The following is a 17,123-nucleotide window of genomic DNA, read 5'->3' on the forward strand; positions in this document are numbered from 1 at the left end:
CCATTTTACCAGCTCGTGAATTTGACACAAAACCAATAACTTGCAAAACGAATTCAGAAATCTCAAGTAAATATATTCTTTATGAAATGACCTTGAGAAAACGATGTAACGTTACATCCACTCAGACAACCCCTAAAGGCTCTAATTTAACTATGTAACTTAGTTATCATGTGCTTCATTCGGTTTGACACAAAAAATTACACATCAAACCTTTAACAAACGTGATAATAACTTAACGGATGTATTACCTAAAATGGTATGACATATTATTTCGATATTAGAAAGTTTAAACGTGCTATTACATACCTGTAGTAATAAATAGAAACGGACACGAAGGTTATCTTCTAGACCGCATCGTTCTGGCGATTTCTTTATTCTGAAGAACGGTGGGCGCCTGCCCGGAACTTCCTGTTCTCCCACTAACACCGTTCTCATTACATGAGAAGGGGGTCGTACCCTCCTCCAATCCCCGAGCTGACAAGGTAAAGAGCTGTTGTTCTGAACAAGGCAGTTGACCCATTGTTCCCCAATAGGCTGTCACTGTAAATAAGAATTTGTTCTTAACTGACTTGCCTTGTCAAATAAAGGGTAAAAAAATCTAGATGGAAAATGACTGAGCAGATGATATAGGCACATCGTCAATTTAAGCCCACTAGAAAGTGTGTTCCCTCAGGCCTGGAGGGAAGATAAAGTCATTCCACTACCAAAGAATAGTAAAGCCCCCTTCATTGGCTCAAATAGCCAACCAATCAGCTTGTCAACAAACTTCTGGAAAAAATGATGTTTGAGAAGGACACTCGACACTCAACCCTTACACAAATTACTGATGATTGGCTGAGAGAAATTGATGATCAAATGATTGTGGGGGCTGTCTTGTTAGACTTCATTGCAGCTTTTGACAATATCGATCATAGTCTGCTGCTGGAAAAAACGTATGTGGCTCAACTACGTCTCCTTATGAATAATGTGGAAATTGAGCAAGTTGAGGTGATGAACTGCTTGGAGTAACCCTGGGTTGTAAACTGTGATGGTCAAAACATATTGATACAACAGTAGCTAAGATGAGGAGAAGTCTGTCCATAATAAAGTGTTGCTCTGCCTTCTTAACAACACTATCAACAAGGCAGGTCCCTAGTTTTATCACACCTAGACTACTGTTCAGTAGTGTGGTCAGGTGCCATAAAGAGGGACTTGGGAAAATTGCAGTTGGCTCAGAACAGGGCAGCATGGCTGGCTCTTAAAAGTACACGGAGAGCTAACATTAATGACATGCACGTCAGTCTCTCATGGCTCAAAGTGGAAGAGAGATTGACTTCATCATTACTTGTTTTTGTAAGAGCTGTTGACAAGCTGAATATACCGAGCTGTCTGTTTAAAATACTAGCACACAGCTTGGAAACTCATGCATACCCCACAAGACATGCCACCAGAGGTCTCTTCACAATCCCCAAGTCCAGAACAGACTATGGGAGGCGCACAGTACTACATAGAGCCATGACTACATGGAACTCTATTCCACATCAGGTAACTGATGCCAGCAGTAGAATCAGATTTAAAAAGCAGGTAAAAATACCACCTTATGGAAGAACGGGGACTGTGAAGAGACACACACAAAGGTACAGACACATGCATAAGCACACATTGTGATATTGTTGTATTGTGGTATTGAACATTTTGTGTTGTGGAGATGTGGTGGTGTAGGGATGTCATATGATGTACTGTTTTATCTTTAGCTCATTCAGTACAAACATAGTTCACTGTTTCATCTGTTGTTTTATATGTCATGTGGATGCTTTAGTGTGTTTGGATACCAGGAAGAGTAGCTAATGGGGATCCCTGATAAATACACAAATACAAACCCCTCCAGAAATCTTCCTCTTATACCACCTTTATATAACACCTTTATTAAACTCCACCTATAACACCTTTTATAACACCTTTATTAAACTCCACCTATAAACACCTTTATATAACACCTTTATATAACCTTTATGAAACACCTTTATTAAACTCCAGATATAACACCTTTATATAACACCTTTATTAAACTCCAGATATAACACCTTTTATACCACCTTTATATAACACCTTAATAAACTCCAGATATAACACCTTTTATACCACCTTTATATAACACCTTTATTAAACTCAATATAACACCTTTTATACCACCTTTATATAACACCTGATCTTCGCAGCACCATTCTTACACCTTCACATCATTGCACTGTGGTTCTTCAATGTTTTCCAGGTTTAAAATAATAAAAAATAGTAAAATAAACATAGGCCTGTCTACTGATGCCATCTCTGGACCCTGCAGTGCAAACTAGACTCCACTGTCACAATCAGGACCCAGTGACTGTAGGTTTGGACTCAGTGGGGAAGGAGAGAGGCAGGCTGGGTTTGTCCTCACTGTTAATCTGTCAACTCTGGATAGGATCCCAGTCCTAAATAGAAGTCTGAGATCAACTTCCTGGTCCTCCCCTGTACATGCTACATCCCCTCCCATTGTTACTGTGTGTATGAAAACATTTTGAACTATGGCTTCCTAAAATGCTGTGGTGCTTACTAACACAATAGAAAAGGTTGAGGTAGATGTGGACCATCACAGGTGAGTTCACAGCTCTTTCACTCGGAACATTCATATCAATGACTCACCCTGAAATGGGCCATCAATACCAGAGTTCTACAATACTGTTTACATAATCAACTGGACGTTTCAACAGCCTGACCCTCAATATAGTCTTGGGTATATATTGAGCTCTATCAAAGGGGCGTGGAAAAGGTCTGTTGAAATGAATACTGTAGTGGTGTGAGAAAGGTAACACAAGCTTCCTCTGGTTCCATTCCCCAATAGATAGTGGGTAATTCTTGAATTGAAGGGGAAATGATTGTACACACCTACTCATTCAAGGGTTTTTCTTTATTTTTATTATTTTCTGCATTGTAGAATAATAGTGAAGACATGTAAACTATGAAATAGCACATACGGAACAATGTAGTAACCAAAAAAAGTGTTAAACAAATCAAAATATATTTTATATTTGAGATTATTCCAAGTAGCCACCCTTTGCCTTGATGACAGCTTTGCCCACTCTTGGCATTCTCTCAACCAGCTTCATGAGGTAGTCACCTGTAATGCATTTCAATTAACATATGTGTGAATTTGTGGAATTTCTTTTCTTCTTAATGTGTTTGAGCTAATCAGTTGTGTTGTGACAAGGTAGGGGTGGTGTATTTGGTAAAAGACCAAGTCCATATTGTGGCAAGAATTGAGCTCTATCAAAGGGGCGTGGAAAAGGTCTGTTGAAATGAATACTGTAGTGGTGTGTGAGAAAGGTAACACAAGCTTCCTCTCTGGTTCCATTCCCCAATTATTATGTTATGGTCATTGAATTGATTAGCCCACTAACCACGTGTTAAATGTGTAGTGTAGCCCACACTGTGTAGGACTATGAATTGGGCAGCTATAGGCTATTTGTTAATAGGATAATTATGTTCTGGCCTGCAGACTAGCTACAAACTCAGCAACAAACTGACTGGAGGCCAAACCTAGTTACCAATCCCCGTTGTATATTGTAAATTCAATCTCCCCCTTCACCTCCCTCACCATCATCAAACAGATAATTCAAACGCGTAGACATAGTGCTAAACTTGAAGGTGAACTGAAATGTCTCGTGAACTGAAATGTTGTTGCCCACCAGTGCACTCAGAAGAGAAAACAACGATACAATGTAGTCTAACATCTCTCTCAAACAGCACAGATGTGAGATGTGTTTCACTGTGGCACGGCCCCACCAGGGCACTTTAAGGGCATATCAGATGGTCTGCTCTGACCATAACAGTCACACCAAGCATAGGGTTGGTTGGTAAAAGATTGAAATGGGTAAATAATGTACCTGTGAAAAGCTCCCTAATACCATCCGATGTATATATTTAATGTATTACATGAATGGAGACCACAGCCCTTCCGAAACAATATTTAAAATCGTGTCTTACTGTGATTATTTCCACCTTGCTGCATGTATTCCATTTCAAATGTGTCTCCCAGTGCAGCTTTACTTCCAGGCTATTATGACACATCTGGCAGTTTCTTCTATGTTCCTAGGCCTAGTACAATAAAAAATATATGTTGTTTTTTTGTCACTACCACTCCACGAAAATATCATGCTATATATTTTTCATTGTACTACAATTGTACAGTTCTTCACATCGGAGTGCTGCTGCATGTCCTTTGTCTCTCTTGACCATGTCGGGCGGGTCGGGCACAAGGCACAAAGGTCAAGGCGGCTCTCCACTTCCCTCCAGTAGTTATTTAACAAGCCTGATAACACATCACTCCTGACAGACACAAGCCAAAACTCTTGTATAAATGTAGCAGCCTGTACACCTAACCATTAGTGATCTGACATGCTGTATTGCATGGAAACTGTAGGCTACTAACAACAGCAGCTACATAGTCTAGTTTACTATGGTCCTGTCCTTCTGACCAGGGTAAACAAAGTGGTAATGTTGTGTATTGTGTATATATAGTATTTCACTTCAAACAGTTTATTTCATTTAATTATACACAAGAGAAAAAAGTGGTTGCCCAGCATAAATTCATGTACAAACATGTTTCATTACATTCTTGTCATTTAGCAGATTATCTTATTCAGAGCAACTTACAGGACAAATCAGGGTTAATTGGCTTGCACAAGGGCACAATGGCAGATTTTTCACCTAGTCGGCTCGGGATTCAAACCCGCAACCTTTCAGTTACTGGGCCAACACTCTTAACCGCTAGGCTACCTGCCGCCAGATCAATTAACTTCAATACAGTTATTCAAATACATTCATCATCAATTACTAAAATAATGAATCTAATTTTAAAATACAATTTAATATACACAAGTAGTCAATTCATAGCCTGTTTATCATTAAACAAAAGTTGTTTAGTAATATAAAACAATCCCCCCAATGTCAAGCGGCTCAAGGAAGCAGGAGGGGTGAAGTCAGGCGCAGGAGACAAAAGTCTGTGAACACACGTTTAATAGATATCCACACTTGCCACAAACAGGTAGGGCAGGGCAACAATACAAAAGCCCAATAAACAGCCCGAACAGAGTGTAGGGACGCAGCCCAAAACAGGCTGCCTCAAAGCACACAGGCAGAGGGAAAAACACCTGTTCCCCCCAGACAAACGACCTGACGAAAATGAATCACGCACAAAAAACAAATCAACACAGAAAGACTAAATGACCCCCCCCCCCCCACTAATGAACTAATACAAAACAGGTGCGAACCTAACCTAGACCAAACCAACAGAAAATTAAACAGAGGATCGGTGGCAGCTAGTAGGCCGGCGACGAAGACCACCAAGCCCCGCCCGGGCGAGGAGGGGCGCCACCTTCCGTCGATGTTGTGACACCCAAACTAACGCTAAAAACTGATCATCACACCATCTTTATCTGATATACACGGAGTGTACAAAACATTAGAAACACCTTCCTAATATTGAGTTGCAACCCCTTTGTCCTCAGAACAGCCTCAATTCATCAGGCATAGACTGTCCAAGGTGTTGAGAACGTTCCACAGGGATGCTGGTCCATGTTGACTCCAATTCTTCCTACAATTGTGTCAAGTTGGCTGGGAGTGGATCTCTACTCTGAATAGCTCGTTCCATCTCCTCCCACAGATGAAAAATTGGATTGAGATCTGGTGACTCAGCAGGCCACCGCAGTAAGCTGAATTCACTGTCATGTTCTTGGAACCATTCCTGAACAAGCCTTGTGGCATGGGGCATAATCCTGCTGAAAAATATATATTTGTAGATGGATACACTGCTGCCATGAAGGGATGCACCTGATTGGCAATGATTATTTAGACATCCTGTAGCATTCAAACATTGTTCATCTTTTATCAAGGGGCCCAATGTGTGCCCTGAAAACACACCCCACGCCATCACACCACCCCCCTGCAATGCTGACACACGGCATGGATGCAGGCAGTGGTGTAATGTACTGAAGTAAAAATGATTTAAACTACTTCAGTAGTATCTGTACTTTACTATTTATATTTTTGACAACTTTTACTTTTATTTCACTACATTCCTAAAGAAAATAATGTACTGTTTACTACATACATTTTCCCTCACACCCAAAAGTACTTTTTACGATTTGAACAGGACAGAAAATGGTCCATTTCACAAATTTATCAAGATAACATCCCTGGTCATACCTACTGCCTCTGATCTGGCAGACTCACTAAACAGAGAACATCCCTGGTCATCCCTACTGCCTCTGATCTGGCAGACTCACTAAACAGATAACATCCCTGGTCATCCCTACTGCCTCTGATCTGGTGGACTCACTAAACAGATAACATCCCTGGTCATCCCTACTGCCTCTGATCTGGCAGACTCACTAAACAGATAACATCCCTGGTCATCCCTACTGCCTCTGATCTGGTGGACTCACTAAACACAAATGTTTCATTTGTAAATGATGTCTGAGTGTTGGAGTGAGCCCCTGGCTATCCATAATATAAAAAAACACAACACAGTTGTACAGTCTGGTTTGCTTAATTTAAGGAATTTGAAATTATTCATACTTTTACTTTTGATTCTTAAGTATATTTACAACCAAATACTTTTAGACTTTTACTAAAGTAGTATTTTACTGGGTGACTCACCTTTACTTGCGTAATTTTCTATTAAGGTATCATTACTTTCACTCAAGTATGACAGTTAGTTACTTTTTCCACCACTGGATGCATGTACTCGTGGTTTCCTCCATACCCTAGTCCTCACATCAGTGTGAAACAGCAGGAACCAGGATTCATCAGACCAGGCAATGTTTTTCAAATTCTCCAGCATCCAATCTTTTAATTCCTTAGCCCACTGCAACCACAGTATCTTGTTTTCTGCTGAAAGCTAATGAGGATCCATAATAAATACACCACAACTACATCATTAAGGATCATAGCTTTCACCTGGGTTCACCTGGTCAGTCTATGTCATGAAAAGAGCAGGTGTCCTTAATGTTTTGTAAACTCAGTGTATGTTGTGTCAACCATCTCATGGAAGCAGTACCACCCAGTCAACCACTCCATTGAGACGCCTCACAGAGGATATTCAACCCTAAGGGCAAATCCAAGGTCAGCTCAATATCTTTACAGTAGAAGCTAACAAAACACACCAAAACTGACAAGGTGCACACTGATCAGTAAAGTAAAGAGAGGCTAACATTCTATAAATGCACCCTTTCCTCTGCACAGTGAGAAACAATAGGATTACAATAGAGTGTTCTACGCTTTCTTAATTTGATTTGAGCCAATTCAACATTGCCAATTACTTTATGAGATGAAAATTAAGTGGAGTGTCTAATCTTAGCTGGTCTGAGAAAATTTCTCTCCTTTATGTACACATTGGTTTCTTTTTAAATGGCCCAATCTGAAGAATCTCTTCTCACAGTCAGTGCAGTGATAAGGCTTCTCTTAAGTGTGTATCCGTTGGTGTGTTTTTACATTGCATAAGGCTTCTCTCCTGTGTGTGTTCTCTGAAGAACTTTTAGCCCAGTTGATGTTGTGAAGCATTTACAAAATCAGAGCAAGAGTCAGACTTCTCTCCTGTGTGTTCTTTAATTAACTTTTAGCTCAGCTGTTGTTTAAAAAAAAATTCAAGTCAGATCAGGGGTAAGGCCTATTTCCTTTATGTTTACACTGGTGTCTTCTTAACTGGCCCATTCGAGAGAGATGCTTTCCACAGTCAGAGCAGGAGTAAGGCTTGTCTCCTGTGTGTGTTCCCTGATTAACCTTTAGCTCAGTTGATGTTGTGAAGCATTTTACACAGTCAGAGCAGGAGTAAGGCTTCTGTCCCATATGTACATGTTGGTGTCTTTTTAAGTGGCCCAGTACAGAGAAACTCTTTCCACAGTCAGAGCAGGAGTAAGGCTTCTCTCCTGTGTGTATATGTGTATGTCGTTTTAAGTGGCTCAGTAGAGAGAAACTCACGACCCAGTCAGAGCAGAAGTAAGGCTTCTCTCCTGAATGGGTTCTCTGGTTAACTTTTAGCCTAGATGATGTTGTGAAGCACTTTACACAATCAGAGCAGGTGTAAGGCTTCTCTCCTGTATGTATACGTTCATGTGCTTTCAAGTGTTCCAGTACAGAGAAACTCTTTCCACAGTCAGAGCAGGAGTAAGGCTTCTTTCCTGTGTGTGTTCTCTGATGAACTTTTAGCTCAGTTGATGTTGTGAAGCATTTTACACAGTCAGAGCAGGAGTAAGGCTTCTCTCTATGCACTCTCTGATGAACTGTCAGAGCCTTTGATGTTGTGAAATTCTTCCTACCGTCAGTACAGGAATACCGATTCTCTATTGTGTGTATTTTTAGGTGTATTTTTAGCTTTGATAGAAATAGGAAAATCTCCTCACAATGTGGGCAGTGGTGAGACCTCTTAGCTCTGTGATCTTCCTGCTGTTGCTCTCTGGATGTAGCGAATGTCTCAACACGGTCTCCTGTGTGAACAACATCAGAAGAACCAGTCGGTTTGTGTGATATACATGTCAATCACATGTATTTTATGTAGCCCTTATTACATCAGAAGTTTTCACAAAGTGCTTAACAAAAACCCAGCCTCAATCCCCAAAGAGCAAGCAATGCAGATGTAGAAGCACAGTGGCCACAAAAAAACTCCATAGCAAGCAGGAACCTAGGAAGAAATGTAGAGAGGAACCAGGCTAAAAGGGGTGGCCAGTCCTCTTCTGCTGTACCAGGTGACATATTTATTCATATCAGTAGGCTGTACAAAACAAAAGAGAATAAAACCTTTCTAAAAGTCGTGGAAACTGTGAGTCATATCATCTTCCACTCACTATCACAAGGGTTAGTAACCAGGCTGTATCACATGATTGGAAGTCCCATAGGGTGGCGCACAATTGGCCCAACGTCCGGGTTTGGCAGGGGGTAGGACGTCAATGTAAATAATAATTTGTTCTTAACTGACTTGACTAGTTAAATAAAGGTAAATATATATTTTTTTTTATTCAATCATAGAACTTTAAAAACACTAGCAGTTTGTCTCCTTCACTTCTTCAGTCTACTCTCTGAACACTCCAGATAGACCAGTGAATAAAACAGATGCTGACAATACTGGTGTCAAACCATGCAAGTATCAGTAGCATGAAATAATATCTAGCTTCTCATTAAAAAAGTTCATCATGAAACAGTTCTACTGCAAATGTTCATGCACAGTGGGAAGTTGGAATGAATAACAAACTTGGATAGACAGAACCTGCTCTTACCATGAGAAACAGATTTCCCAATCTTCTCCTCCTCTTCATCTTTAATGTTGACATTCAGCTCCAGTGTTTGACTGCAGTCTTCCAGCTTCACTGATGCCATCTCTGTATCCTGCAGTGCAAACTGGGCTCCACTGTCACAATCAGGACCCAGTGACTGTAGGTTTGGACTCAGTGCGGAAGGAGAGTGTAGTGGAAATATTCAGTCAATGTCTTTCCAGACTTTTTTATACAGTTTTCCTCCTTACGTCACACACATAGTAACTCCTCTTTATGTTAATGTTTCATCCCCTCTGGCATTTAGCCACCCTTATCTTATTGCCTTGCACTAATTTTAGCTTGGTTTCACTTTAGGGCATAGATTCCATTTGTGGCGTAACCATAGCAACAGTAAATATTGGGCCATAGCAATATTACAAAAATAAACAGACATGCCCACATGTTTAATGGTGCCTAATGACCTAGACACACATATAGAGTGCACTTATTCTGCTGACTACTCTAAAATGTATAATGTGCACACATTTACTGGAAAATTCCCAATAAGAGGCAGGCTAGGTCTGTCCTCACTGTTGATGTTACCGGCCTCAGACTTAATCTGAGTCGGTCTGTAGTAATAAAGAGAAATGGACACAAAAGTTACTCTTGACAGTTCTGGCACTTTCTTTATTCTCTAAAAATATGGTTTATATTTAGGTGCAGGAGCTCCACAATACTGTTGAGCTAATATTCTATAGTAGATTTCTGAATTCACGTAAATGCATAAATTACTAAAAAAAACATTTAGTACAAGGTTGCAGTATGTTTTAGGCAGCACTATGTACTATTTTCCTGAATAACCTTGTCTTCACTGTATTATTTCAATCAAAAACCAATAGTATTTCCGTTCACACCATAGTAACATTTACAGATAGACAGAAACAACTGAATGTCTCTGAATATTAGTACACATGTAGAAAACTGATAATCATTACATTTAGCTTCAAAACAGTAGTGCAACCATGAAATTGTCTCTCTGCTGCACCCTCACTGCCTGCACTGAAGTACGTTGATGCAGACCTAGTAGGAGCCGCCATTTTACACAAAACCAAAAACAACATTTTTTTTATTTTAATTTAATTTTAATATTAACAGTAACATGCAAAACATAAACATAACAGCCAGAGGGATTCCACAAAGAAATGAGAAAAAAATTAAATAAAACTAATCCACATTATATCAAATCAAATACAGATATATAGCGAATACTTTTTTTTTTACATTTTGTTTTGTATTCGTTTTAAAGATTCTAAATAGTTTTCCAAATCAGATTAAAAAAATTAAGAAAAGGGCCTTTTTCTTCATAAATTTTGATTTGTGTATGAACATTTTTACTAATAAAATAAAGAGATTTATGACATACTCACATTCAATTGTGGAATCAGTGTAGTAAAATAATATGTCAAACTTAGACATTTCAATGGTTGTATGCAATTTGAGGCCAAGATATAGTTTTCCATCAGTCCAGAACACTTCACTATATAAACAATTACAGACTAAGTGTTCAACAGATTCAGTTTCTAGTCCACAAAAACTGCATTCACAGGTAACATCACGTATATATTTAGAAATCAAGCTATTACACGGATAGAATCTATGGATAATCTTAAAGGAGATCTCCTTTACTTTATTGGTCACCTGTCCTTCCTGTCCTTCCGCCGAAGTCGGTCCCTCTCCTTGTTCGGGCGGCGTTCGGCGGTCGATGTCACCGGCTTTCTAGCCATCGCCGATCCACTTTTCGTTTTCCATTTGTTTTGTCTTTGTTTTTTACACACCTGGTTTATATTCCCCAATTACATGTTCATTATTTAACCCCCTTTAACCCTGTGCATGTTTGTATATAATGTTCAGGTGTCACGTCCTGACCAGTAAAAGGGTTATTTGTTATTGTAGTTTGGTCAGGGCGTGGTGTTTGTTTAGTGTGTTTCGGGGTTTTTGGTTTATGTTCTAGGTTTTCTATTTCTATGTGGTTTTTCTAGTTTTCTATGTCTATGATAGTTTTGTCAATGACCTCCAATCAGAGGCAGTGGTTTGTTGTTCTCTCTGATTGGAGGCCATATTTAGTTGTGTGTTTTCACTTGTTTTTGTGGGTGGTTGTTTCCGGGTTAGTCTGTGCACCTTACTGAACTGTTACGTCGTTATTTTGTCTGAGTCTGTTTACCTTCAATAAATACAAAGATGAGCTATATACCCGCTGCATATTGGTTCGATGATTTCTCCTTTTCAGACGACGAAGATTCTGACATCAGGTCGTTACTTATTGGCTGGTATTGTTTGCCGGGTTCGTTATTACGCCCGTTATTTACGAGTGACCGGTTATTTCACGCACCTTTAGTATTTGTTTTATACTGGTGCTGTTCGTGGAATAAATGACCTTGTACACTCATCTCTGCTCTCCTGCGCCTGATTCCATGCACCAGTTACCTACAGCCTGACAGAAACACGCACCTCAAATGGAGTCAGCAGGAGCAGTTACCCCGGTACTAGGGGTTGAGGAGCGCGTCCAGCAGCTTGAGGCGATGCTACAACATCTCGGCACCGCCATGGATCGCATCCTACAAACTATGGAACGCTGGGAGAGAAGAGGAGTTCCTCCAGCGCCTCCACCAGCACCACCAAGGACACTACTGATCACCCCGCCTTCACCCGGTTCCAGTGGGATTCGGCTCTCCCTTCCGAGGGAGTACAATGGAAGGCAGCGGGATGTCAGGGTTTCCTACTACACCTGGAGCTCTACCTGGCGGCCGTGCACCCGGCTCCTTCGGGCTGCGAGGGCATGTCCACCCTCGTCTCCTGTCTCTCAGGGAAAGCCCTGGATTGGGCCAACGCCGTATGGGAGGAAGGAGGAACGGTGCTGGACCAATTCGAGGATTTCACCCGCCGCTTCCGGGCAGTATTCGACCACCCGCCTGAGGGTTGAGCGCGGGTGAACGTCTCGTGCACCTGAGGCAGGGGACGAGGAGCGCACATGAGTTCGCATTGGACTTCCGGACCCTGGCCGCTGGCACAGGGTGGAACAACAGGGCCCTGATCAATCACTACCTTTGTAGTTTGTGTGAGGACGTCCGTCGGGAATTGGCCTGTAGGGACACAACTCTGACCTTCGACCAGCTGGTGGACATGTCCATAAGGTTGGATAACCTGCTGGCTACCAGCGGACGTCCAGATCGGGGTCTGTCGATTCTATCCCCCAGCACCACCACTCCGACACCCATGGAGCTGGGAGGTGCTGCATTTAGGGCGACCGGAGGATGGGCCGATCCACGCACCATCTGTGGCCGCAAAGGGCACACTGCCGGTCGGTGCTGGGGAGGTTCCTCTGGGAGTCGAAGCAGCAGGCAGGGCACTCTCGTGTCACCCCAGGTGAGTCGGTACCAGGCTCACCCAGAGCCCCCTGTTGCTCACATGTTTTTGTTGATTAATTTTCCAGATTTTCCCCCGCATTCCCAGCGTAAGGCGCTCGTAGATTCGGGCGCAGCTGGGAATTGTATTGACACATCATTTGCCCATAGTTTAGGGATCCTCATTGTTCCAGTGGTTATGCCTGTCCCTGTGCACGCCTTAGATAATCGACCATTAGGGTCAGGGCTAATTAGGGAGGCCACCGCTCCACTGGGCATGGTTATGCAGGAGGGTCACAAGGAGAGAATCAATCTCTTCCTTATTGATTCTCCTGCGTTTCCCGTGGTTGTGCTGTCATGACCCCACTATTTCGTGGCAACAGAGGGCTCTCACAGGGTGGTCACGAAAGTGCTCGGGGAGGTGTTTAGGGGTTTCCATCGGTGCTACTACGGTGGAAAGTCCAGACCAGGTCTCCACCGTGCGCATCCCCTCTGAATATGCCGATTTGGCTCTCGCCTTCTGTAAAAAGAAGGCGACTCAATTACCACCCCATCGACGGGGGTTTTGTGCGATAAATCTCCTGGTAGACGCAGCACTTCCCAGGAGTCACGTGTATCCCCTGTCGCAAGAGGAGACGGCGGCTATGGAAACATATGTCTCTGAATCTCTGGGGCAGGGGTACATTCGGCTCTCCACTTCACCTGCATCCTCGAGTTTATTTTTTGTAAAGAAGAAGGATGGAGGTCTGCGCCCGTGTATTGACTATCGATACATCAACCAAATCACTGTGAGGTACAGTTACCCGCTACCTCTCATCGCCAGTGCGATCAAGTCAATGCACGGGGCGCGCTTCTTCACAAAATTGGATCTAGTCAACAGCCAGTGGAATCGAGTGGCGCGATATTCAAATACCTTAAAAATGCTATAACTTCAATTTCTCAAACATATGACTATTTTACACCATTTTAAAGACAAGACTCTCGTTAATGTAACCACATTGTCCGATTTCAAAAAGGCTTTACAACGAACGCAAAACATTAGATTATGTCAGGAGAGTACCCAGCCAGAAATAATCACACACCCATTTTTCAAGCTAGCATATAATGTCACAAAAACCAAAACCACAGCTAAATGCAGCACTAACCTTTGATGATCTTCATTAGATGACACTCCTAGGACATTATGTTATATAATACATGCATGTTTTGTTCAATCAAGTTCATATTTATATCAAAAACCAGCTTTTTACATTAGCATGTGACGTTCAGAACTAGCAAACATACCGAAAACTTCCGGTGAATTTACTAAATTACTCACGATAAACGTTCACAAAAAACATAACAATTATTTTAAGAATTATAGATACAGAACTCCTTTATGCAATCGTGGCGTCAGATTTTAAAATAGCTTTTCGGCAAAAGCACATTTTGCAATATTCTGAGTAGATAGCTCGCCATCACGGGCTAGCTAATTTGACACCCACCAAGTTTGGCGTTCACTAAACTCAGAATTACTATAAGAAAAATGTGATTACCTTTGCTGTTCTTTGTCAGAATGCACTCCCAGGACTTCTACTTCAACCACAAATGTTGTTTTGGATCAAAATAATCCATAGTTATGTTCAAATATCCTCTGTTTTGTCCGTGCGTTCAGGTCCCTATCCGAACGGTGACGCGCCCGGCGCGTTTCGTGACAAGAAATTTCTAAATATTCCATTACCGTACTTGGAAGCATGTCAAACGCTGTTTAAAATCAATTTTTATGCGATTTTTCTAGTAAAATAGCGATAATATTCCGACCAGGAGTCATTGTTTTCGTTCAAAGACTGAAAATGTAAACATAGAGTCGTCTCGTGCATGCGCACACCCGTCTCATTGTTCTCAGATCGACCACTTACCAAATGCGCTACTGTTTTTCAGCCATGGCCTGCAAAGTCATCATTCAACGTTCTGGCGCCTTCTGAGAGCCTATGGGAGCGTTAGAAAATGTCACGTTACAGCAGAGATCCTTTGTTTTGGATAGAGATGACAAAGAAGGCCAAGAAATGGTCAGAGAGGGCGCTTCCTGTTTGGAATCTTCTCAGGTTTTGGCCTGCCAAATGAGTTCTGTTATACTCACAGACACCATTCAAACAGTTTTAGAAACTTTAGGGTGTTTTCTATCCAAATCAAACAATTATATGCATATTCTAGTTACTGGGCAGGAGTAGTAACCAGATTAAATCGGTTACGTTTTTTACCCGGCCGTGCAAATACTGCCCCCTATCCCCAACAGGTTAAGGTTATTCGGAGCAAGCTGAAATCTCGTCTGCACACGCTGTCATCTTCAGCCACCTTTTTCCACCGAAAAACGACATGTAAAACGAACCCAGAAATCTCAAATAAATGTATCCTTTATGAATTTCATAAATTCTTAAATTTCTTTATGAATTTCATAAAGGATACATTTATTTGAGATTTCTGGGTTCGTTTTACATGTCGTTTTTCGGTGGAAAAAGGTGGCTGAAGATGGCGGCGAGTGCAGACGAGATTTCAGCTTGCTCCGAGTAACCTTAACTTTTATCCCTCTCAAACTTACTTAAATGTAACGGAACTTGGCTTATAGTGAACAAAATGATATACATCCACTCAGACTAACACAAAGTATCTAACTATGTGACTTGTAAAAAAGTGATCATGTTCACTCACGCGGTTTGACCCAAAAATAGCACAAAAAAACCTTTACCAAACGTGATAATAACTTGACGTATTTGTTACCTAGCATGTTATGACATGTTCTTTCGATATTATAACGTGCTATTACATACCAGTAGTTATACATTTGAAACGGACACAGAAGTTGTCGTCTCGACTGCACAATTCTGTCATATCCTTTATTCTGAAGAATGATGCGCGCATGGACTCGGGAGAGGTGAAGGTCGAGAGCCGTGTGTCCTCGGAAACACAACCCAGCCACCAAGTTCCACCAATGTGACACTGTACACCCGGCAACCGTGTTAGAGTGCATTGCGCCCGGCGCGCCACAGGAGTCGCTAGAGCGCGATGGGACAAGAATTTCTGCAGCATTGAAGGTCCCCAATAACACAGTGGCTTCCATCATTCTTAAATGGAAGAAGTTTAGAACCACCAAGATTCTTCCTAGAGCTGGCCACCCGGCCAAAATGAGCAATCCGGGGAGAAGGGCCTTGGTCAGGGAGGTGACCAAGAAGCCGATTGTCAGTCTGACAGAGCTCCAGAGTTCCTCTTGAGATAGGAGAACCTTCCAGAAGGACAACCATCTCTGCAGCACTCCACCATTCAGGCCTTTATGGTAGAGTCGCCAGACGGAAGCCACTCCGAAGTAAATGGTCACATCACAGTATGCTTGGAGTTTGCCAAAAGGCACCTAAAGGACTCTGATCATAAGAAGCAAGATTCTCTGGTCTGATGAAACCAAGATTAAACTCTTTGGCCTGAATGCCAAGCGTCACATCTGGAGGAAACCTGGCACCATCCCTACGGTAAAGCATGGTGGTGGCAGCATCATGCTGTGGGGATGTTTTTCAGTGGCAGGGACTGGGAGACTGGTCGGGATTAAGGGAAACATGAACTGAGCAAAGCACAGAGAGATCCTTGATGAAAACCTGCTCCAGAGTGCTCAGGACCTCAGACTGAGGCGAAGGTTCACCTTCCAACAGGACAACGACCTTAAAACCTCTTGACCGTCTCCGTCCCGTATGTGGGATCAACATCCAGTGAAAAATCTTATCGCCATATTCATAACAAAATTTAATATATATATTTTTTCAAATATAGGACTATTTTATATCGTTTTATAGATACACCTCTCCTGAATCGAACCACGTTGTCCGATTTCAAAAAGGCTTTACAGCAAAAGCAAAACATTTGATTATGTTAGAGGAGTATATCGTAAAAGTAGCCACATAGCCATTTTTCGACCAACCACATGCATCACAAATAACCAAAAAACAGCTAAATGCAGCACTAACCTTTGACAATCTTCATCAGATGACACTCCTAGGACATCATGTTACACAATACATGCATTCTTTTGTTCGATAAAGTTCATATTTATATATACTGCTCAAAAAAATAAAGGGAACACTTAAACAACACAATGTAACTCCAAGTCAATCACACTTCTGTGAAATCAAACTGTCCACTTAGGAAGCAACACTGATTGACAATACATTTCACATGCTGTTGTGCAAATGGAATAGACAACAGGTGGAAATTATAGGCAATAAGCAAGACACCCCCAATAAAGGAGTGGTTCTGCAGGTGGTGACCATAGACCACTTCTCAGTTCCTATGCTTCCTGGCTGATGTTTTGGTCACTTTTGAATGCTGGCAGTGCTTTCACTCTAGTGGTAGCATGAGACGGAGTCTACAACCCACACAAGTGGCTGAGGTAGTGCAGCTCATCCAGGATGGCACATCAATGCGAGCTGTGGCAAGAAGG

At 41.8% G+C, this 17,123-nt stretch overlaps 1 protein-coding gene across 1 annotated transcript; it reads right to left on the minus strand.

Annotated features, from left to right (window-relative positions):
* Positions 1 to 5,013: 5,013 nt before the first annotated feature.
* On the minus strand, positions 5,014 to 9,630 carry LOC145861464 (uncharacterized). Its single transcript, XM_082964428.1, has 2 exons — positions 9,285 to 9,630; positions 5,014 to 8,498 (listed from the first exon to the last, which is right to left on the minus strand). The coding sequence occupies exons 1-2, from the start codon at positions 9,382 to 9,384 to the stop codon at positions 7,669 to 7,671; spliced, it is 930 nt and encodes a 309-aa protein (XP_082820554.1). The 5' UTR covers positions 9,385 to 9,630; the 3' UTR covers positions 5,014 to 7,668.
* Positions 9,631 to 17,123: the final 7,493 nt, after the last annotated feature.

Source organism: Salmo salar, chromosome 17, assembly GCF_965601325.2.
Source record: "Salmo salar chromosome 17, fSalSal1, whole genome shotgun sequence".
Lineage (NCBI taxonomy): Eukaryota > Metazoa > Chordata > Actinopteri > Salmoniformes > Salmonidae > Salmo > Salmo salar.